Below are 24,072 nucleotides of genomic sequence, written 5' to 3'. Positions count from 1 at the left end.
CACTTGCACTTTCTTGAGTGTATTTTTCCTGTTTGTGTAAGCACAGAGCCATAGTGTTGTCTACTCTCTTATACGGATCTGAATCATGGGTCATCTGCCGCCACCACCTGCGTCTCCTAGAACGCTTCCCTCAACGCTGCCTCCGTACAATCCTAAACATCCACTGGTCAGATTATGTGACTAATATATCTGTTCTAGAACAAGCAGCAGTCACAAGTATTGAGGCCATGTTGCTGAGAACACAGCTGCGTTGGGCAGGACATGTCTCCAGGATGAAGGACCACCGCCTCCCTGAGATCTTGCTTTATGGTGAACTTGCCACCAGCTGCCGCAAGAGAGGAGCCCCAAAGAGAAGATACAAGGACTCCCTCAAACAACATCTCAAGCCTTGGCCATATTGATCAACACAAGTGGTCTACTCTGGCCTCCAATCGGGAGGCCTGGAGACACACCATCTATAACGCTGTGGATGCTTTTGAGAAAGCACGCAGGATCACCCTTGAGGAGAAAAGACAACGCAGAAAGAATTGTGCCTTGCAGAATACACCATCTAAGGAGTCTTTCTGCTGTGCCTTTTGCAACCGGACATGCCTATCTCGTATTGGCCTTTTTAGCCACCAATGCACTTGCAACAAACGTGGGTAGAGCCCTTCCCAAATCTTCGTTCACGAAGCCCAGCCATGATGATGATGATGTAAGCACAAAAACCTGTACTGGTGTGTTCAAGTGTTCAGTCTGCACACTGGTCATGAAATCTTTGCAATGAGGCAAAGTCCATCATATGTCCCTCTCTTCCTGGAGAAGAGAAGGCTCAGGGGTGACCTTATCACTCTCCACAACTACCTGGAAGGAGGTTGTAGCCATGTGGGAGTCGGTCTCTTCTCTCAGGCAACCAGTGACAGGATGAGAGGACTTAGTCTCAAGCTGTGCCCAGGGGATGTTCAGGTTGGAAGTCAGGAGGAATTTCTTCGTGGATGGGGTGATTAGACATAGGAATGGGCTGCCCAGGGAGGTGGTGGAGTCACTGTCCCTGGAGGTGTTTAAGGAAAGACTGGATGTGGTACTCAGTGCCATGGTCTAGTTGATGCGGTGGTGTTCAGTCATAGGCTGGACTCGATGGTCTCAGAGGTCTTTTCCAAGCTGATTCTGTGATTCTGTGATATGCTTACCCTACGAAAAGTATAAATTGTATATTTATATCTATACACATATAAATGGGGGGGTGTGGGGGGGTGGGTAATAAGTGCGTTACCACAGCCCACTGACGCTGAGAAAGGCAGTCCTGGCCAAAGCCGGGCTGGACTCTCAGCTCAGTCCTCGCCCTCAACACGGCCCATCTAGGCAGGATGCGGCACAGCAGCCCAGCCCGGCTCCAATCACCCCTGCACGCCCGCACAAAGCTCCTGTGGAAAGCGGCAACGTGGAAGTTTTCGTGCAACACCCGCAGCCGGGACACCCCGGACCCCGCCGAGGGCCGAGCGGGCCAGGGGCGGGGCGGCGGGCGCGGCCGTGTGTCGGGAGCGCGCCCGGCGGGCGGCGGGCGGCCGCCATCTTCTCTGCACGGCCGGCGGGAGCGCTCCCAGTGCCCCCTCCTCCGCTCCCTCCTCCTCCTGCTCCCTCCTCCCACTACGCTCAGCCGCCGCCGCCGGTCAGGAAGGGGGCGACCGGGATAACGAAGGCCGCGGGGAAGGGGGGAAGGCGGGGGACGGGGGAGCAGCCCCGTGGGGGCGGGCGGGCCGCGGGGTTGCCAGCCCGGGGGGTTCGTGCGGCCCCTCCGCTCGGCCCTGCCGGCCGGCCGGGCCCCGCTCCCCATGGGATAAGCTGTAAACATGTTCAGCTTTGAAGGGGATTTCAAAACAAGGCCCAAGGTGTCCCTCGGAGGAGCGAGTAGGAAGGTAAGGAGAGGCGCCCGCCCGTCTCTGTGTCTGTGTCGGTTCCCTCGCTCCCCGCCCTGTGTTATCGGTGTTTTTACCGTCGGGCCTTCAGGAACGGGAGCGGCGATGACTAAGGTTTAATAGAGGGGGGGAAAAAACCCTTCTCTCCTGATGATGTGTTTATCTCCGATCTCCCCGGCTCTGTGTTACTGGTTTTTTTTTTGGTATAATCAGGCCACACGCACACACCATCGCAGGCTTATAGTGTGGTGAGAATTGTGGGAAGCTAGGAAATGCCTCCTTGGCTCGTCCCCCCAGCAGGGCGATCGATCTGGGGTGTCGTGGCCGGTGGCACCTCCGGAGCAGCCGGTCTCCAGGTCTTCCGGGGGCAAGGACTCCTGTCATTTCCCTCCAGAGGGAATGTCTGGCGCTCACCCGCCTGGCTGGAGCGATGTGGGACACACACACACACAGAGCCTCACACAACCCGAGAGTCACTGGAATTGCTGGAGGAGGTTCATCCACGTGAGCCAGGGCTGCCGGGTTGGTCTCCGTCAAGTTTACGTTCAGTCAGTTTGTCGTGTGCAGGGTGAGTAGCAGTTAATTGTCAGCTGTACCAGACTATTGGATCTCTTGGTATTTATTGACGGAAAAGGAGCGGGATGGTTTATTTAGATCTTGCTGATTGGACAGGGTAGTCAGATGTTTAGTCAAGCACTGAAGGGCACAGGACCGAGGAACGGGAGAAAGGACCAAGTGTTTTTAGAAGTGACCTGATCTCTAGGGGTCACTTTAATTCAGTGTGAAAATAAAGATCCCCATGTTGTCATTGGAGATGACTGCGTGGGAAGGTAATGAGTGTTTTCGTTAGTATTTTTGAGTTTTAATGGAGTAAAAATAAGTCTTAAATTTTCGTTATTGTGCACTATAAGCGAGTTTGGGTCTTGGAAACTTTTGGCAGTACAGTTAGGAAGCGGGCTAAAATACTACATTATGTGATATTAAAATCACAGTGAAGTTTGCACTTTGGTATATTGTCTTAACACAAAGAGAATGTGTAACAAAATTGTATTTTAATTGTGCAGCTTTTCCTCTGATTCATCTTCTGTTTATCTCATGACATTTCTGTTCATTAGACTACATACAGTGGCACTACATGAGTCAAAATGCCATAAATATTCCTTAGCTGAAGTAGGAATTGGCAGAACACACCCTGGTCCTCAGCTGTACACTTTAGGTACTTTACAACTTTTGACTTGCTCATAGTGTTTCTTCCTGAATGCGTTGCCTTCTACAGAAGTAAACAACTGTCATAACATCATCTTTTACACTTATTGATTATGAAAATTCATCAGAATTAAGCCTATTTTAATTGTATGGGACAAATTGATTAATGTTATAGAGGTATAAATTTCCAAGGGCGAATATTAAAAGGTAAAGGATTGGAAACTGAAATTGATACATAACCTTTATCTGCAATACAGAGATTGTATTCCATGATCAGATTGATACTGACTGGTCCACAGACTTCATGATTTTACATTGGTTCACTGAAGTGCTTGTGCTGCATCAGTGCAAATCAGTCACACACAGCTTTGGGCATCATGGCTGTAAGGACATTGTGCCCTTGAAATAGCTGCTTATTTTCAGAAACTGTGTACAGTACTAGTGGAATAATGTATTTAAGCAGTACTAAAAATTACTTCTAAAGTGCAGTTTACCTGCAATTTTATTAAAACGTCCTACAGCAGAGATTGGTGTGGGTAGTGTTTATGTGGGTTCCATGAGTTTCTCGTTATTTCACATCAGAGGATCCCTGTGATCATGTTTCTCATAACTATAGGCTTCATTTTTACAGAAGGCCGAATTGTAAAATGTTTCCTTTCAGCTTTTTGTGCACATGCTAAAAAACCCCAGATCTTTGACAAACGCACTTACCCCCTCCCAAATGGGGTATAAATTTAGAAAGATACAGTGAATAGTTGCAGCGCTGCACCTCTACCATGCTTTTGGTGGTTAGCTGGATACTTAGTGCTGCCTACTGTGGTTCCTTTGGTGGAATAAAGCACAACTCGGAAATAATGGTGGCATCTGTATGCAGGCTGCTTAATGCTGAGAAGAACCCTCTGCCCAGTTTGGGGAAGTTTCCCAGATTGTTGTTGCACTGGTACAGCTACATCCCAGCACGAAGCAGTGATGCCCCTTTGAGGAGCCAGTCAGTGCTAAAGGTGCCAGTGGAGTGCGATGTGAATACAACTACACCAAAACAACGATCAGCAAAACTGACCATTAAAGGTGTGCCTTTGCTGGTGTAGCTGCAGCTGCAAACAGTAACTGTGTTGGTCACGGCTCACACGTGTTGACATCTGCCTGACACCGCAAGTGTGTCTGTAACATTTCCTTAGGCCTCAGATGGGGCTGATGTCAGTGAGTTCTGTCAGTGTAGGCACAAGGATAAAAATATAACTAGGGACCTGTGGCAGTTAGAGAGGTACTGAATCTAGTGTGCCTTCTCATCACTAACTTTTATGGAATTTTTGGATTACAAAACCAGAGCTTCAGGTCAGTTTTCCACTGTTTGCATCCTGTATTCATGTGTGTCGTGATGGTCTGAATGGTGGATCAATCGACCCAAATCTTCTGCCAAAAAAAGTGATTTTTAAGTATCGCTTGTTTTTGTTGTTGTCCTGGGTTGCAAATTAACTTTCTCAAAATGACTATCCTTGTGACTGATTCTTTAGGAATATTATTGTAGCATTATAATGTTGCATTGTACATAAAACTATAGGTGTTATTGCCAGTGTTCGGATGTTGTTGAATCTGCTGATTCATTTGGACTATTTGAACTGTTGCATGAATATTTGAGGGTGTAGATACAGTGTTTTATTTACGATGTGATAAGTTAATGTTAGGGGTTCTTTTATTATTTATTTACTTTCATTTTTGAGGTGGCTTATTGTCACCTTCAAAACACAGTTGTCTGCTTTATGAGGCTTTTCAAAAGATAATTTCAGACAGGTCCATTGTAACTGGCAAAACATATTGTTTTACTTCTGAAGTCAAGTAGTTCCCAAAAGTGAATACTATTATTGGAGCTCAATATGGGAATGTCTTGAGTTACTCCTGGACCTTTTGTGCAGGACAGCAGTTGTTGCCTGAGAGGCTGTGGCTGCTGAGTGTCTGTGGTGTGTGAGGCAGGAAATAGGGAGCTGTGCCTGAAGAGTTGGCTTGGGGTGCAGTTCACGTTTCACAACCACAACCCAACTGTGCAGGGGACTGGAACAGATGGTCCTTCACCTGGGTGGTTCCCAGCCCATCCTTTGTGTCTGGTGTAGTGAACATGTTTCTGCAAGGGGGAGTGTCACTGTGCCTTCTGGTGGCAGCTGGCAGGTTTCACTGGTTTTAGCATGAACTTGGACTTTTGTTGTCGTAGCGCAAAATTGGTTTAACCAATTGATTTGGTACAGTCAGGCCTAGTGTTCCTTTATTAATTTTCTTAGCATTAAGGTAGCAATCCTTTAGTGGATCCGTGCAGGGGAAACCCCAAGGGATGTTCAAGAGGCTCTGTAATTCCATATCATTTGGTTACGTTGTGAAATGTATTTAATGACATCTTGTAAGTCTTTAACAGAAAAAATGGTTTAAAGAGTATTAATAAGACAAATTTATGGTATCACTTGAGATATCTAAATCATGTTTTATAAATTCCAAGACTGTTTAAAATAGAGGATTTTTAAATTATAGTATATTATGAGATGATTTTAAAAAAACCTTCCTTTTTCTGAATTTGTAATACAGATGAGTTAGCACTGTCTTGAAAGTGAAAGTGAAACCAACTTCATTGACTTTGGGGTTTTTTATATTTTGGGGGTTTTCTTGTGAAACACATGGAAGCTTACTAATGAGGAAATACTGATGACTCCATCTGTATTTTAAAATATGAACATTTTTAATAAACAGACATCTTCAATTTACAAAGATTGTTTATATTTTTTTCTAGTAGCTACTGATGCACTTTCTTAAACTAGTAGCATAACACTAAGCATTAGATTCCTGTGTATTTTTCCTTGTTCTTAGCTGAAGTGCAGAGGTAGAACTCCAGAAGTACCTTGTTTGCTCTCTTGTCTGTATTCTACACATGAAGTAGCTTCTTGTGGAATAAAAATGTTTTAAAGGCAGTAGGCTGTAAGATTGCCAGGGTGGGGAGAGATCTGCCAAGGTTGGGATTGCTTATCATGGTAGATGTCTGTAGGATATAAACAATGATGGGGCAGAGTTAAAAACCAGTTTTGTTTCTCTCTTACTGACTGAGGAAAATTGTTAATAATTTCAGGAAGGAAGAATTAGTGGTTTATAGTAACTTTTTTGAACCTACACCACGTCACAGTGGAACTGAAACGATGCCAGTGATTTATAGTGCAGGAATTCTAGACTACAGTTATAAATTCACTGATTATTTTTGAATGGTGGGAAAGAATTGCACTGCTTTGCTCCCTAAAACCTTTGCCCCTTAAAGCACATGGTGTAGATCCTTATACAGGTACATACCTCATTCTGAGTCAGGACTGTGTTTTGCCCAGAACATTGAAATGTGAAAGCCTAAGTCTTGAAATACCTTTCCAATTTCAGATCTGTGGTGTGGAAGTATGTGGAGACTATCATGTTGTAAAATGACTGTCAGTAGGAAACTAGTTAATGGATATTAGGTTCTTGGGGATTTTTTTCCTCTCTGTAACATTTAAATTTCTCCTCGTTTGCACAGAAGCTACGAAAGATGCAGTTGTAGTTAGCTGACAGCAGTGATTGTGCTGCTATTTTCAGTTATGAGTTATTTTTTCATATCCAAAACCAAAGTTACCGTTTTTATAAATACATTTTTTTCCCCTGCTAATTGCTGAGAAAGTGAAAAGTCATAGAATGGTTTGGGTTGGGAGGAACCTTAAAGATCACCTAGTTCCAACCCCTTTGTCATGGACAGGGACACTTCCCACTAGAAGTCGCTCAAGTGTAACTACATGTTCAATATACACCTTAAAAACCATAATAGAGACAGACTGAGTGTAAATGTAAAAACAGTTTGTTTGCATTTCAGTTGGCCTCTGGAGCCTCCTGTTTCCAGTCAAGTCCTGGTTCCACTGTGTGTGGTTTTTTAGGTACCATGATAGAAGTGGTTCCAGATCCTCCCGACATCCTACAGTAACATTTTGGCCAAAATGCTGAGATGTTTTCTAGCAAGCGCTGTGACATTTATTCCAGTGAGGTCGGGCTTTCCCTGGCCAAATGCCTCCTGCTGGGGGTAGTTCAAAATATCTTCTTCTGGAAGATGGTCTTCTCTATGTATAAACGTATATCTGATTATTTACATCATGATTTAGGAGAGTCACAAACTGTTTCAGAGCAGAATGTTTCAAGCAGCAGAGCATGTTTTAGTCAGACGTGTTCAAAGGAGTTTAAATTGAGGTCCAGTTGAAGACACTGTAAGTCTTTTAAAGTGCAAGTTTTTTTAACTATTCAGAAAAAAACCAATTGGAGTTCATCTTGTCTAAAATAATTTTGGGAAATAGAAACGTTGTTGAGAAGGTGGGGAACATCTTCCGGTGTCCACATCGGTTCTCTGCAAATTTGGACTTATTAAATACTTGTGCTGAAAGGAATTTTATTCCATAAATTGCTTAAGTCACTTCATTTACTTTGGGAGTTGTTACTTTTCGTTATGTGGTTCAAACTAAATTCATGTTTCTCATTTTGTAGATGAAAACTATACAAATTTTTATAATTGTTCCCAAAAATTAAAAGATCAACTGCTTATTTGTTTTTCCAAGTAAATTTCATAAAAAGTCATACCTTGTACTTTGCATGATCTGTTGTAATGTTGAATAGAAAGCATTCTCAACTAACTAACTAAAATAAATCCTGGTTGTTTAAAAATAAATATCAACCATTTGTTAATAATATTTATTTTTTGCTTCAGTGTGTTATTGTTAATATTTTTTTAAATGTGCTCAGTGGGTAGCCAGTACCTGAAAATAATTATTTGGTTTCGTCTTTGTATTTGGCATATTTAGGTTTTAAATTTATTTGCTTGGAGCTGTTTATTTGCTTGATTTACACTGCTTTCCAGAAGTGGTCAATTTCAGATTTTAAAAGAGTCAACAAATGCTAGAATTGTTTAAAAAGATTTAATTATGTATACATTTTGTTTTTCTGAACCTTTATTTTAAGCCAAGAGGGCCGAAAGTTTATCACTCTCGAGGCAAAGTGTTAACATGCAGGACGAAAAGAATAATTTGTATATTTGTGTACCTTATTCAATCTTTGTCTGGGATATGTAAAAACTAGGGGTTCTGTAGGCATGTTTTTGCAAACAAAGAATATATTTCAGCAAAATGAGGACAAGAAAATGGTTCAATCTTTTTTCATTATGGATTTAATTGGTGTTTTTGTAGCATTGACATTGTTATGTTGTATGTAACTGTTCTCATCAGCTGCTCTGTTACAGCAGTGGTGCCACTCTGGACTTTGCTGTGATGAATAGCAGGGTACATACATACATGTCCTGATGTGTAGAGCAACATTTCAATGTTACTTAACATTTCTTTGGTGACATCTCAAGTTTTCCTGTCTGTATGCTGTCCTCCTTGTTTTCACCTCTTTCCCCCTTCTGTCTTAACCTTTCAAGTCATCATCTGTAATGCCACATTGTGTTTTGCTGTCACATGCTGTTTCTCTGCTTTCTTGTTTCTTTGTGTGATGCCTCACACATTTGGTGTAGAAAACTTCTCAGGTTGGGCTTTTCCTGGTCCTGAACCTTGCGTGGGAGTGCCTGAGGTTGGTTGTCTTTACCAGTATCTTCTGTTGGAGAAAGCAGCAGGTGGGAAAGGGACTGCTAGAAAGGCACTAAATGTTGCATGAAAGTCACCAACAGTGTATTCCCTGCTCTGCACTGGGGAGGACAAGCTCCTGAAGGAAGAAGACATCATACAAAGTGTCAGGACTGTGATTTAGTAAGTGGCTTTTCACTCCTTTTGAATTAAGGTTGAAGGAGTCAAGACAAGCTCATGCTTCGTTCACCCTAAATTATCTGTCTGCCTACCTTGATAGGTAGATACCTGATGTTAGGCTCCATACCTGATGTTAGGCTCCATACCTGATGTTAGGCTCCATACCTGATGTTAGGCTCCATACCTGATGTTAGGCTCCATACCTGATGTTAGGCTCCATACCTGATGTTAGGCTCCATACCTGATGTTAGGCTCCATACCTGATGTTAGGCTCCATACCTGATGTTAGGCTCCATACCTGATGTTAGGCTCCATACCTGATGTTAGGCTCCATACCTGATGTTAGGCTCCATACCTGATGTTAGGCTCCACATCTGTCATCTGCCTGTCTGGCAGGTGAAGAAGGAAGATGGCATGACCACCACAGGAGTGAGGCAAGGCAGGTGAGGAGTAGGAGTGAGCTGGGCGTGATCTTTGGGGCTTATGTCAGACCATCTCCTTGCACGAGTAGCTCTGGCTGTTGACAGGCAGGAAGAGGTGCTGGAGCAGCGGCTGTAGCCAGGAGCAGTCAGTGACTGGATGGGTGGGAGTTGTCAAACTGCACCACTCACCTTAATGCTGTTGTCACTCACAAACAGCAGAGAGCAACAGCCGCCGCTGAGTTTGACTCTTTTCCACGGTGCTGGTTTTTAAGGAGGAATTGAGGGAGGATTTCAGAGAAGACTGTGCATCTAGCTGTCAAAAGAAATAATTTTGTTAGAATGGCCCTTATAGTTGAAGAAGATTGTTTCACAGTTCTTCTCATATCTTTCCCACAGCAGGTTTTTTTTTTTTGTTGCACATGTACTGTTGCTTTTTAATTTCTGAAGAGACTGTATTCCAGTTTGGTTTAATAACTCTGAAGGAGATATATTTCTCTTGGATTTAATTTAAATATAATCTTTAGCCATAGTTATGATGTGTGTGTGTCTTGTGAACAACAGTATTATTTGACCCATAATAGTTCTTTAAAGGTGGGATTTACTTACCTGAATATTTTGTTGTCTTAGGACAGTTCCTCTATTGTATTTAATTTATACTTTAACAAGTTGGTGTTTTTCTTTACAAGTACTCAAAGCAAATATGTGACTGACTGAGAACTTGAATTTTGTTAGTTTTTTAAGTGTGGTTTGGTTTAAAGAGTGCTTTCTTCAGAGAGACCCAATTCCTGATCAGTGCAAAGCTGGTGATGCACTAAGGATATCCTCCCCTGTTATATCTCCCTTGTTCTTTAAGTGCTTTAAAATTACTTGTTTCTGATAAACCCTTTGACCACTTATTTTCCTTTATCTAACAATCACTTGCATTTACTGGGTTTGTTTGGGGTGTTTTGTACCACTCTCTTCTCCGCTTAAGTGCAGAAATTCGTCTTCCTTTTTCTTTGTGGTGTTCTGCCTTTTCTCTCCATTCTCTCTTTACATGGTGCTGCTGCAGAACGATCAGTTCTAAATAGGGGCACTTTACTAACAACTTTATTGCCTTGGGTATTAGCTGTTGAAAAAGTCCTGAAGCTATTTCTTAGTTTAGTACGTTATTTTTGTCTTTTTTTGTGTGTGTGAGGTCAGACCCTCTTGCCTCATGTTAGCAAGTAGACTTGGTGTCTTTCCTACTGCTTGAGAGGAGAATCATCTCATGTATGGATTTTGTTATGATTTGTTTATACTGGGTTTAACACGTGGAAAAAACCCTGTCTTTAGAGAGCAGTAGCTGCAGTTAGTGGTGTCTTTGGCCAGAAATACCATCTTTAGAGGAAAATATGGTTAACCTTCTTGTGGGATTTTTTTCCTTAGGCTTGCTCCAGTAAATGATCTGAGATACAAAACCAACTTCAAATTCCTTTTTTTACATGTCTTTTTCACTCTCTCAGCGGTCTGTGTTATGAGTATTTTCTATCCTGAAGAAACTAAGAGAATCATGACTTTGCTTCCTCTGTATCAGCTAAAAAGAAATGCAGAAGAGTTTTGCCCTCAGTTTTTGTAACTGCTGGTAGACATTGAAAGTATTCCAGCGCAGTTGTTTCGGATGTGGTTCAGTATTTCATAAACATTTGTTTGCCAACTTCAAATTGATTTTTATGTATTCAAATATAACACATTTTCGTCTTGAGTGTGTTTTATTTCTCAACTTCTCTAGGCTAATAAGGGCATAGGGAGAAAAAGGAAGTCATTACATGTGTAGCAGTGGCAAAAAAAAGAAAATAGTTTCCTTAAATCTATTGTGTATTTTAGTCTGAATTTGGGAAGGTGCCATAGTACTTTCAGCTCTTACCTGCAGTGGAAGCTGAATGCTCTTCATCAAAATTGAATTATTTTTTATATTTTCTTGGAAATTACACAGAACTATCCAGTAAGAGATTCTTGCAGATAAAGCTTTGTTGATATATTGTAATCCATGTGTACTGATTTATGATTGTGGTTTAAAAACTAATGCACAGGTTTTTCTATTGTAATAGTATTGTTCTTTGAGGCCTCGTGAATAGTTAAGTATTCTTTTCTTTATCACTGTTGGAGAGGTCATTGCCCTGAAAGTTTCGGTTTCTCTCCTTAATTTAGGTGAAGAGTTCACAATTTTAAAAGAAAAAAATCCTGCCACTTATGCTATGTTTCTCTCTTGACACCTTTCCTGGACAAGTTTCGAGGAATAGGATAAGTAAATATAAGAGCTTTGTGCTTTTGTGCAAGTTAGACAAAAGCATGGGGCCTTGGGACAGGATGTGATTGCTTGGAACATGCCACAACTTGCTGTAGGCACCTGGGTGCGCTCCAGGCAAGGAAAACACTCAGACATTTGGTACTGTCTGGTGGGATTGGGACCTTACTTTGTCATCTCGAAATAGGTGATGTTTGCTGAGGTTCTTGGGATGCTGAGAACACAAACCTGGACAGAGATCAGTGCAGTTTGCTGCTGTTTGCCTGTCCCTTTTCATAAGGGCAGAGCTTCCCTCCATCACTGTTCTTTTGAGAGGGCTGCATTTCGTGTTTGTAAGCAAGAAAAATTATTAACACCTGCTTTTCTCCATTGCTTTATGTATTATGAATAATCCCTGAAGTCTGCATTAAATGTCACAAAGGCAGCTGAATTGTGTTTGAATGAAAATGCCAAAGTGTCTTTGTTTGTGTCTTACAGGAAGAAAAGGCTTCTCTCCTGCATCGGACTCAGGAAGAAAGGAGAAAACGAGAGGTAAAGTAGCCTGTAAGCGTTTGCATGCCCACTGGATTTAATTTGATGTAACATTTGCAGTGCAAAGTACTTCTGCTGCAGTTCATACCTAGTTCAGGAATGTTTTGTTTCAGTTTGCAAGTTCTGTGTAGTCTTCCAGTGTGCTCCAGTTGGCAAAACCCTTAAAGGTGTGTTTGACCCTCGCTAGATTAAGCACAAGTTCAGCAATGGCTCCTCAGTTTCCCAGCACAGTTAACTGCTTTTTTTTTTTTCTTCCCAACATGGGTGTATAATTATGGACCAAGTTTAAGTATGAAACTACTAGGATTTCACCAGCTAGTTCAGAATTCTGTGTTGTGCATCAAATTTATGATCAATGAGTTCTTACCAACGTATGTAAAAAGTCTTTGTGGTTCACAGACTTTTTTCCATACATCGAAGTAACCCGTTCCGTTGCTGAATTCTGTGTTCTGCAAAGCCAGTGCAGAGGCAATTTACTCACATCTGTGTTTGTACACATGTGCACACAACGATTTTCTGTGGCACATTCTCACAAAATGAACGGCTCCTCTGAGAATAAAATCAGTTATAGATTTTTAAAAACTGCCTGTAGCAGAATCTTAGCAGCGACCTCAGATTTAAAACCTTTGCAATTACAGGTCGCTAATTGACAATTATGTATTCTGAGATAAAACCCATACCTAGAGAAAAGGAGAACATATCTGTGTTTTAGTTGAACCTTACATTATGGTTATGAAGAGACACTGCCTCGCTGTAATTGAAACTCTCTCCTGATTGCACTTTTACTGTAGATACTTCGGAGAGAAAAATAGCCTTTGGCCTATCAAAATTTTGATTTTGGTCGATGCTTTAGATTTAATTACAGTCTCTGAGTATATGCTTATGCAGAGAAGTTGCTTTGGGAACCAGAGTTTCCAAGAAAAGTGAAATAGACCTTGAATAACAATTTTGTCTGGTGTTTCTCGGTCGCTCCAGGTTATGTTCTTAAGTTGGATGTGTCTTTATGGGACAATAAATTAGAAATCAAGGTTTTGTGAGTTGAAGGTTTGTGTGAACTTCCGTAAGTGTATTTTAATGAAATTTAGGAAAATATTTCTGTGTTTTGTTTTGCTTGGTGTCCCTTAGAATTAAAGGCTTGTTGTAGTTCAAGGATTGATTAGGTTAAAATTTCTCGTTTTAAAGGAGGCTTCTCAGTCCTTGTACTTTTCCTTCCTCAACCACTGCTTTGTAGCTTTGGGTTCATGAGCAACTATTTACTTCCCTCTTTTATCCCCTAAGAATCTATATGGGCATTGTTAGAAACATAATTACAGAAGCCACTTCCCGCAGATACTTACTGTGATGGGATGTGCTGAGGGTGCTGTCAGGGAATCCTCCGAGTGCTCTTCCCATAGCACCTCAAGCAAGCTGGTTTTCAGTTCCTCAGAAAGTGAAACATTGTAAAGGAATGATTTTACCTACTCTTTCCAGCTAACGAGGAAGACACATCATAAAAAGTACTCATTTGATATGTCTGGTTTGAAGAAGAGAGTAACAATTTTCATTAATTTCCATATTGTGCTCCTGAGCTTAAAGCTTTAAGCCTCATTTTCCTTTTGACAGAGGTACTGTCTCCAAGTAACTGATTTTTTTGTTTGTTTTCCCCATATCTTAAGTGTGCCAGCATCATAATAATTTTATATTATTGGAATGAAAACAAATAAGTGGGTCTTCAGTGTTAGCTGATCTATGCAGAAAGAGGAAAGCTGTCATAGAATTTGATGAATTCTTCAACATTTTTCAACACAGTATTAAAACTTTGTCTTATACATTAATAATAAAGTGATACAAAATAATACGATGTTTATTTTGATTTTTGTAGTATTACATGCTGAGTATTAAAAATTCTTTTGCAATATCTCAGTGGTAAATTTGCCCTTAAAAACTTAAAAAGCATTCCCACTGATCTATGTGTATTGGATACAAACATTAAAATGCTTTATTTAACTAATGATTGCTGCTTAATTTTCATTTAAAAAAAATACTTTTGAATACTAATATATTTGGTAAAATGGCAGAAATTAGAGTCAACCCCACAATGTTGATTTTGGTTTTCTTGCTTTGTTTTACAGGAAGAAAGGCGGAGGCTGAAAAATGCAGTAATAATCCAGTCATTTGTAAGAGGGTACAGAGACAGAAAACATCAAGTCAGTACTTATTTATTTATTTAGAAAGATGTTAAACAGTTTTGCTGAAAATGAGACTTTCTAGTAATAATTTGACTGAAAAATCTTTTTGAATGTAAATAATTTAATTGAAAAATCTTTTTGAGTATATATTTCACGAAGTGGAAATTCTTTATTCCCCTCTTGACATTTTCATTTGAAACTCAACATTTTAGTAGATGGATGTATATTCTTCAAAGCATGGACGTGGCTGGACCTCAGTGGGATCATGCAGTGTTTTTTTAGCTGATTAAAACAGATGAAAAACATTAGATATTAAGAGCTTTCACACACCAGTGGAGCTTTTAATTTTTTTTCCCAGTATAGCTAAGGTGGTAGTTTGAGTCAAAAAGTTGTTCTTTCTAAGGTGCCATTGGGTAGATTCTTCTGAGTAAGAGCTTTATCTGTTTAAATTCTCTAATTTCAGTAAATGAGATTAAAATGTTTGGTGTGATGCTCTTGATAAGGAACAAATTTGTTGCATGTGTACCTTCTGAGTTACAGAATGGAACTGTGATACTGTCTGTATGTTTTGATCTCATAATAAATATGTGTTTTCTCCGTTTTATTACTTTGCAACCTCTTTGGATGGGAAGCTGAAACACAGGTTTAAAAATTTTGCATCTCTCTTTTAAATCATAGCCGTTATTATTGATATATTGATGCATGTTTTATTTTGAAGTACTCCATCCAAAGAGGTGAATTTGATCGCTGTGCTAATTTGGCCCAGTCTGGAGGAACCTTTTCCACTGCTAATGGAGCTAATTTGACTCTTCTGGTCCGTCAGTTACTCTTCTTCTATAGACAGAATGAGGATTCGAAGCGTTTGGTGAGTACTGTTACATACCCTGAGCCATAGTCCTTGTGTTTCATGCACTGTTAAAGTAGTCTTTTACTTAAAAGATTTTGTAGGGATGGAAAAAAGCCTTTGTCCACTTAAATTAATTTCAGAGTTCTTTTTTTGAGTTCAGGCTTTTGCTGGTCTGCACTCTGCTGTTTTTCATTTAGGCACAATAACATAAAATCGGATTTTACAAGTGCGTGCACATACACGTGCACAAAATATGTGAAATGAAGCCTGAAAAATCCCGTGCATATTATTCACATTAGTTTTTTAAAAATAATATATTTAAATTTTAATTTTTAAACCATATTTTCCACTTAGCCCCTTAGTCATTCCTAAGGTGTTTGGGTGATTTTTTTTTTTTCTCACTCTTGAATAACGCTGGCATATCAATTGCAAGGTCACTACCAACTTCCCAAGTGTATGAGTTGGTATGATTCATAGTGACTGTTGATAATGGGCATTAAAGAATTATGGCTATTTATAAAAAAAAAAAAGTAACAGATAACTTTATTCTAGGAGTAGAGTTATTTGTAAGTGTAATTCAGTCTTAACTTTGAAAGTTTAGTATTAGCAGTCATATAGATCATGTTGTGTAACAGTGGAGTTTTTTCTCCTCTGAACATGATTCAGTCTGTGTTTTGTAAGTCCTCCAAAGGTATCTACAACAGCACTGAAATATTACTGTCTGAGTTGCAGTAGGCAGAACAGTAAATTTGTGCATATCTTGTTGCAGGTATGGATGTGTCAGAATTTAATTAAACAGAGTTCTCAGTTTGTTAAGCAGTTGGATGGTCCAGACAGACTCACTTGCTTATTCCAAATAAAAAGACTGTTGGGGCTGTGTTGCAGGTAAATTCTTTTTTTTTTCTATGTTCTCCTATGTAAAAAGTGTTCAGAAATTATGCTGGGCACTTCTTTGTTTCTTTTTGCAGCAGGTGAAGTATTAAATGTAACTTCATTTTATGGAGAGGACTGTTTAATATGCATGTGGGCCATGGCATTAGATATGTGTCCCTATGTTGAACAGTGGAATGTTCTTAAGCTCTGTTGGCTTTCAAGTTCAACACGTGTTTAAGGGATGCTCTCCTAGGATAGGCTTAAGGATGCTTTTAACTGTTTTCCTTAGCAATATTTGTGGAAACCAGGTTTTCTTGGGAACTGATAGCGTTTCCAAGTTATTATCTGACGTACACTTGTGTTTCGAGGATATGCTTTGGATACACGTTGTTCCAATACTAATATTATTTAGGATGCCTTTCCTCACGCTGTTTTGGGAATTTAGGGCATATTAGGAAGTTACAAAGGCATATTAATCAGTTACATTACTGGCTTCAGCTTTGCATTTATTATTTGCAGTGGGAGGATCACAGGAAGGTAAATCTGTTAAGGTGACTTGAATATCTGGCACCTAAACCCTAGGTTTAGAAAACAGTGTATTTATTCTTATCAATAATAGGAACTAGTTATATTATCCAGAGCCTTAAAATAAATTTTTTTTAGAAAATTGTTTCATTTAAGTCACTGAACCTTGTGTTCTTGTAAGTGTGTATACTGTATGATAAACAGTGACACCAGAGACTAAAGAAGACTTGAGTGGTGGGCTTCAAAGTCCATGTGCAGTGGGACACAGCTGTGGTGTCACTGCACTGAATTGTACATTTTCACTACAGTTGAAATTGTTTTTTTTTAAATGCAGCTATTAATGTGGATGGGGAAGAAAACACATTGTTAGGATGACTCTGCCTATACACATCTCACACTAAATATCATTTGAATTCTAAACAGGCTTTTAATCTTCATCATTTCTGTGGTCACTGATAGTTGTTATGTAAGCAACACTTGTTAAAAGGATGGGATTTTTAGTATTTCAGTCTGTAATCAAGGGTATCATATTGTGTTAGTTATGCATATGATGTTCCCTAGCGTTTGTTCCCAGCCCGTATTGCTCTGGGGCTTTTATGTCTTCATGGAAAAACATGAATTATCCTTTGCTTCTCTTCTAGTTCATGCAGTAGACTTCCAAACTTGCAAGTCATTGAGAGAATTTAGTAGGATTTAATAGGATTTACAGGTAGAATGCCATATTCATAGAAACCCTAAAATCAGGAGTTACTATTATAAAGATGCCAACAAAAAGATGTAGCTAAACTACTGAGAACAGTTGGAAACCATGTAGAAATAAGATAATTAAAGGTGAATGTGAAAGGGTTTTTGTAATTTTAGTTTTAAATCATTGTACATATGCTTGTGGTGAAATAAGAGAAATATCTTGTTGAATAATTTTAATTTAATTTCATTTATAGGCTATTGCAGAATTGCAATGATGACAGTCTGAATGTTGCACTTCCTATGAGAATGCTTGAGGTATTTTCTTCTGAGAATACATATTTGCCAGTTTTACAAGATGTCAGCTATGTGACATCATTAATCGAACAAATTTTGCACTACATGGTTCAAAAAGGTGAGTAGATAAGAACTGGAAGTTCTGGGAAATACTCAGAAATTAAACAGAACGTGTAACACCTGAAGACCATGTTGTTTAATCACATTTTTGCTTTAACCACAGACACGATGAATGAAGTGCTGTGTACACTAACCTGTACACTAGATGGACACTGTGCTTGTAATGAGCTCACTGCTTGAGAAATTACTGCTTGATTTCTTTAGAAATTCTGTTCAGAAATTGAATATTCTATCGAGTTACTTATACAGACATTTACAACAGATTTTGAGAGTAGGTGGATATTGCCTAACAAAGGTGTTAATCCAGTAGCTGTTTACAGACACACACACACACACACACACAGTTTCCCATGGACACATGCACACACTGTGGCAGATCTAAGCCTTAGTTTTGTAAAAGTTAGTCATTGTGTTGCAGTACTGTTCTCCACAAATATTACTATTCATTATTATTCTAAATTGGCATTACCTTTTCATCCTGCCGACACCAGAGACACCTTAGCAAAGAGATGGTGACCTGGCTTTGATTTATATTGTTTGCTAAACTGCAGTGAGTTACACCTGTGCAAACATACTGAAAGTTAATGAATTGTGTAGTTTGCACCAAAATTATGTTTTGTCTCAAAGAAACTTTATTATTCTGGGAGTGTCCAAAGAAATAATTTGCCTTTTTGATACAGTAGAGTTTGCAAAACTTGTGGATGGGGAGAAAAGACAAAAACATTTTGAAATAAATATCTCAGATCCAACCTTGTGGGTGTAAAATGCAGAAAGAGCACCTTCCATCTGTTAGTTGTTGGAATAATTCTGTGTAAGTTTTACAGTACATTCAGTAGACTAGACTATCTTATCCTGTTACTAAGGATTTGGTTTTAACTGCTATATGTTCAAGTCACTATGAGAAAAATAATTACTCTTATTGTAGCACATTTATTTTACTCACCCTGGCATAGCAAAAACTATAGAAGTATTTGTGTTTGTCTCACTAACTTGTTATATAATAAATATATCTTCCAAAATGCATATATTTGTTCTTTTAGTATATGAATTCTCACAACTGGTACATTAAAGTTATTAAGATCACAGAATCATTAATTTTTTACTAAAATGTAGCTTTTTGATGACTTCAAATGAAAACAAAAAGAAGCATTTTTTGCAGCTACAAATGTTCTGTCTCCAAATCATTTATTATGCTTAATTTGTAGAGAAGAGAATCTGTTATCAGCTTTTATTAGTATATGTTTTTGCATATAATTTGTCTTCAGCATGTCTCTTGTCAGCATTGCTGAGTTATTTCTTTATGAGGACTTCCTGCCTGTTGCATTGTATGCCAAGTTAGGTGGTCCCCAACAAAGGGTCTTAGACTGGACTGTCAATGATGTGACACTTATTTATTGCATTTCCAGGTGGTTCCTGTAGTTGTGAGACCTGGGTCTTAGTTTAGGAGTTCATTGAACAAGGGGAAGTTGCTTTAAGAAGAATGAAATCATGTGATTCCATTTGTACTTCAGTGAGACAAATGCAAATTACCCTCTACACATGTCTTTATGGCATCGGTGGTATAATGCATTTTATTACTGTCTGAGAGCCCTGTTTTGGAAACAGTGATGATTGTATTCTTCAGTCTGCTAAGGTGAGGTGGCCATAGAATTGAGACATTCTGCCAGCAGGACTCTTACCTGTATGATGCAGTCATGCTTCGGAGTAGAGGGGAAAATCTGTCATTTCTGGAAAAAATGTGACTACAGTCACTTAAAGGAGAGGAGAACATCTTTTTCATAGGTCATTATTTAAAAAAATCAAATAATTCATTTCATCAGCAAGAGTTCATTGGTCTTTGAAAATCAAAGTGAGTCTGAATGTTGATCTCTGTGAATGATTTTATAATGGAATATTTCCAAAGAGGTTGCTGATATAGCCTGTTAATTATGTGAATATGACTTAGGCTATTGTAAAATGTCTTCCTAAGTCAAGCTTCATACAATGAATTGTAAAGTGTTTTTCAAGTTAATGTTAAGTTGTTTTATATGGAAAGGTAGAAAACTAATACTGTATTTTAAAAGTGATTTTTGTTACTTGCAGGCTACTACAAGTCGCTTTATTTGTTAATTAACAATAAGCTTCCCTCGAGTATTGAGTATTCTGATGTTTCTCGTGTCCCTATTGCAAAAATACTTCTGGAGAATGTTCTGAAGCCATTGCACTTTACATATAGCTCCTGTCCAGAAGGTGCAAGGTAAATAAATATCATATTAGATATTTCTGTACTTATTTGCTATAGTCAGAGGTGCGTGCTTTCTTGTTGTTGAGTGTCTAGCCATTCTTTCAGTGCAGTTTGTTGATTTATTTGCAATAGTGATGATTTTTTGGTAATGCTGTACATCAGTGAAACAATGTAGTTTCAGGTGTGTTTAATAAAAATACAGTAAAATGCTGAATGCTACAATAAACAGCACAGAGAATAGCAGGTATCTTGATACGTAGGAACACAGGTGTGGAAAAGCTTACATGAGAGCAGAGATGCAGCTAAGGGCAGGTGAAAAGAATTTTAGAGTTAAAAGGAACTTTGTGACAGTTGAGCTGAGGTTTATGGAGAGAAATAACTAAGGTTACAAGCAGAAAGAGTCAGGTATGTAGACAGAAGGAACAGAAACCAAACTCAGGTTGTTTTGCATACAACAGTGTTTTGTGTTAAAGTAGAAATTTGTGTAAAGATTAATTATGCTTTTTAGATTTTTTTTGATATTATAAACAATGTCAAAGTAGTTTTTTGTGAGTTCATGAAAAATTTAGGGGCTAAAATTACATGTAAGATCATCGGGAAAAGGATTTAGTTTTTGAGAAATCTGAGAAATCTGGTGTACTAGGTCAGGATTAATGGAGCACACCTTTGCATCCTTCTTGGTGGATGTGTGCAAAATTGCAAAATGATATATTATTCCATGTGTATCATTGTGGGAAATTTTGCCTATGTTTTCCATAACAACAATTTTTCTTCTTTTCAGGCAGCAGATTTTTGCAGCCTTCACAGAGGAGTTTCTGGCAGCACCTTTTACAGATCAGATATTCCATTTCATCATTCCAGCGCTTGCTGACGTGCAGACCATTTTCCCTTATGAACTCTTTCTGAATGCACTATTATTAACAGAAAGTGGATGTTCAAGACGAAGTGATCAAGCCCCATGGCTTTTCTACTTTGTGTTAACAGTTGGAGAAACATATTTGGGTGAGCAGGCTGAGTGGCCAGTTCATTGTTTGTTTCATATTGGAGTTAATATGTTATGCATTTCCGTGACATGGTTCATTGCCAAGTAAAAAGGACAGCTCATGGAGAAAAGTGTTGGAGAGATCTGTTTTATTTCCTATTCTTACCTTTTTCGGTAAAAAATGCACTGATTTGATAAGATTTGGCATAACTTGTTTTGGTGAGGTATTTCTGGTAAGACATGTTTTATAGTTTGGTGTGATCTGGCTGATGATCTTTTCTTTCAATGTACATGCTGCAGGATCCCTTTCAGAGGAAGGACTTCTTGTGTATTTGAGGGTACTCCAAACTTTTCTCTCTCAGCTGCCTGTGTCTGCTGCTGGTACAAACTGTCAGGATGCAAACAGTGATTCTGAAGATGAGGATGAAGAGATCAGTAAAATGACAACCACACCGGTAAGCAGTACAGGATTTCTTTGAAAGAATTTGTGTTATGGGAGTAGCACAGATAGGGAAAAACATGATCACTCTTAAGTCCTGTATTTTTCTAGCTATGTGCAGAAGGGAGCATGTTTTCTCCTTAAAAATAGATGACTGTTCACTGTAAGCAAATGAAACTTGTTGCTTACATTAAAAACAAACCCTTTACTATAATAAGAGGTCTTAAACTTCAGATAGTGTGTCTGCTGAAGGACAGAATTTTATTTAAAAAATAAGGGTTTAAACTTACCTTCTTTAAATTTGTATTTTACAGAGAATTTTTACTCTGTCTATTCTTTAATTCCATGATGATGCTAAGATATTAGGAAAGACACAAACCTGATACTCCAACTTAGTATTTTCTTCCTTTTTTTTTTTTTCTCTTGGAAATACTACAAGTTCAATTATAGGCTTTACCCTCTGGATTTAGCTCTGTGTATATCCACTAACTCAAAAGCCCTCAAAGGGGAAACACCTGCTTTGTGTAATAATGTATAGAGACTGTGCTATAAATAGAACTTTTTCACTGTAGTTTAAACTTCCTGCAGTAGAATAAATCTGTTCTAACTTTAACCTCCTAATAATTGTGTCAGGGCTTTGAACAACCAAAGTTAGATGCAGATTCAACAATCTTTCAGAAGATGCTGCCATTCAAAGGACTTGGGCAAGGTGCAGGCTTTCCTTGTAGAATATGTAAAATTTCACCATATTTAGGGTTCATTAAACAAAAAACCAGTTGAGATTATTTTGCTTCCCCACAACAAGCTGGGAATTCTGGATTTTTGTCTCAGGCATTCTAAGGCTTCTTGGTTATGTGTTGAAAGCAAAAGCATACCAGGTCTTCTAAGAGATACTGTTCCTATAATGCCCACTTACTTTTCATGGAAGGTGATGTACATTTCTGAAAGATGCAGCATTTTTAAGACATTGATTTGGAGAGTAACCTTGAAGGAAGAGCTGTGCTGCTGGGGAACACTTGCAGCCTGGTAGTTGTGAGTTATTAGATGCCGTGTGTTGTTGATACCTCAAAATCTTTACCATGAGAGAGAATAAAATACTTAATTTGCCAGATACACACACTGTATGCAATGTAAATATTGGCAGATTCTACTCGTGGCTTAGAGATTTGTAATGTTTAAGAGCTGATAAGGTAAAAACAAAGCATAAATTTCTCTTCACGGATAACTTAACACTAATTTGTAAATTAGAAAAACATATGCTCTCAGGAGTACTTTGAATAAATAATACTATTTATTGCAATATGTTTTTGTATGTTTCTCCTGTGAATTTTTTATGTATTCTGTATTTTCATGCATGCTTGTCTTAGAAAAAAAAAGATAGTTGGGTTGGGAACCCCTCTTTCTTAAAAATTTATAATTAGTTAACTTGTGTCTTTCAAGAAGCCAGACTGCTTTGCTCAGTTGGGGACAAGATAAAGATAGGAAATAAGGAAAAGAAAATGTTGAGCTTGACTCAACTCTATGACAACAGAAAACATTCCTCTTGGCACACTTGTGACACTACCCAGGCATGTGTTGACGATGCTGAAGTTTGTTGCTGTTTGTTAACCCATGGATTATGAAAGTGCAGTACTGTTTGTAAAGGAATTTACAGTCAACATCCATTTCTGGATTTCATGTCCAATGCTAACTGATGTCAGTGGGAAGAGATGATTCTTCACATATTTTATGCCAGTAAATGATTTTTCCTTATTGTACCCAAGTGTTGCAGAACATAATTACATTAAAGGCAGTATTTCCAGTGGCTTAAGTGAAAGATGGATACCACAACCCATCAGTTACCTGCCTGGGGGTTTAACATGGCTCTTGGGTCTGATACTTTTAAGAATGGGATGTACATGTGTGATTCCATTGTATTTATTGTACAAGGAAACTTCATGTTCTAGTAAAATTTAGAAGTATTATTTTTTTATCAAAAAGAGGATACTTGATCACTAAAAAAAATTAAAAGCAAACCTTTCTTTGATGTGCTTGTAGGGTGATGGGAGAATATCAGTTCAGTACATAACTGAGGAGTGTCTAAAGAAATTGGATACGAAGCAGCAGACAAACACTCTACTGAATATGGTTTGGAGAGACTCAGCAAGTGAGGAGGTCTTTACCCTGATGGCATCAATCTGCCACACACTAATGGTACAACACCGAATGATGGTGCCAAAAGTCAGGCAAGTGTAAATAATAGTGATCTTGAACTGTAATACATCTGAAATTGGTTTTATTAGATAGACTTGTTTTAAATACCTTGTGGGGCTTTTTCTGTGTTTTCTTTTATGACCAGCTGAAATAAATTAGATTTTTGGAATTTAAATCAGAATTCTCCACAAACCAAAGAGTGGATTCTTTGTTTCTTATTTTTCGTGTTGTTCATTGTGCCCCCTCAAGATTCTTGGAAGGATAGTATCCATTCCCTTGTCAGAGACAGTGTTGAGTGTAATTCTAGTAGAAATTGGTGTAGCTTGTATTTAAAACATTCAGTGCTGTGGATTCCACAGTCTCTATCTTGCTGAGCACTGAAACCAACTTATTCTCTTAGCTCTTTATAGCCCAGATATCTTGCTACAAATTAAAACAATTCCTAGCTATTGAAAATCATTGTAGTTTGGAAAGGGCTTTGGCACCTGAGATGGAGATAAAGGACATGTTCACTTGTATTCTTTTACGAAGATTGCAAACCACAAATGTCAGAACAATGGGAGATTTTTCACCTTTTTATTATCAGCCTGAGCCCCATGAGTATTAACACTGTTCTGGTGCAAGTA

At 38.7% G+C, this 24,072-nt stretch overlaps 1 protein-coding gene across 1 annotated transcript in view; it reads left to right on the top strand.

Annotated features, from left to right (window-relative positions):
• Nucleotides 1-1,756: 1,756 nt before the first annotated feature.
• UBE3C (ubiquitin protein ligase E3C) overlaps nt 1,757-24,072 on the top strand; it is a 73,879-nt gene continuing 51,563 nt past the window's right edge. Inside the window, exons 1-10 of the mRNA XM_032687100.1 lie at nt 1,757-1,895; nt 12,041-12,094; nt 14,206-14,280; nt 14,981-15,127; nt 15,879-15,994; nt 17,449-17,606; nt 19,691-19,844; nt 20,614-20,834; nt 21,115-21,269; nt 23,291-23,478. Coding sequence (XP_032542991.1) covers nt 1,830-1,895; nt 12,041-12,094; nt 14,206-14,280; nt 14,981-15,127; nt 15,879-15,994; nt 17,449-17,606; nt 19,691-19,844; nt 20,614-20,834; nt 21,115-21,269; nt 23,291-23,478 — 1,334 coding nt within the window. The 5' untranslated portion in view covers nt 1,757-1,829. The remainder of the gene's footprint in view (nt 1,896-12,040; nt 12,095-14,205; nt 14,281-14,980; nt 15,128-15,878; nt 15,995-17,448; nt 17,607-19,690; nt 19,845-20,613; nt 20,835-21,114; nt 21,270-23,290; nt 23,479-24,072) is intronic.

The sequence above is a fragment of the Chiroxiphia lanceolata genome, chromosome 1 (genome assembly GCF_009829145.1).
Source record: "Chiroxiphia lanceolata isolate bChiLan1 chromosome 1, bChiLan1.pri, whole genome shotgun sequence".
In the NCBI taxonomy this organism is placed as follows: Eukaryota; Metazoa; Chordata; class Aves; order Passeriformes; family Pipridae; genus Chiroxiphia; species Chiroxiphia lanceolata.
The sequence above is the reverse complement of the archived record's forward strand: the minus strand, read 5'-3'. Positions and strand labels throughout refer to the sequence as shown.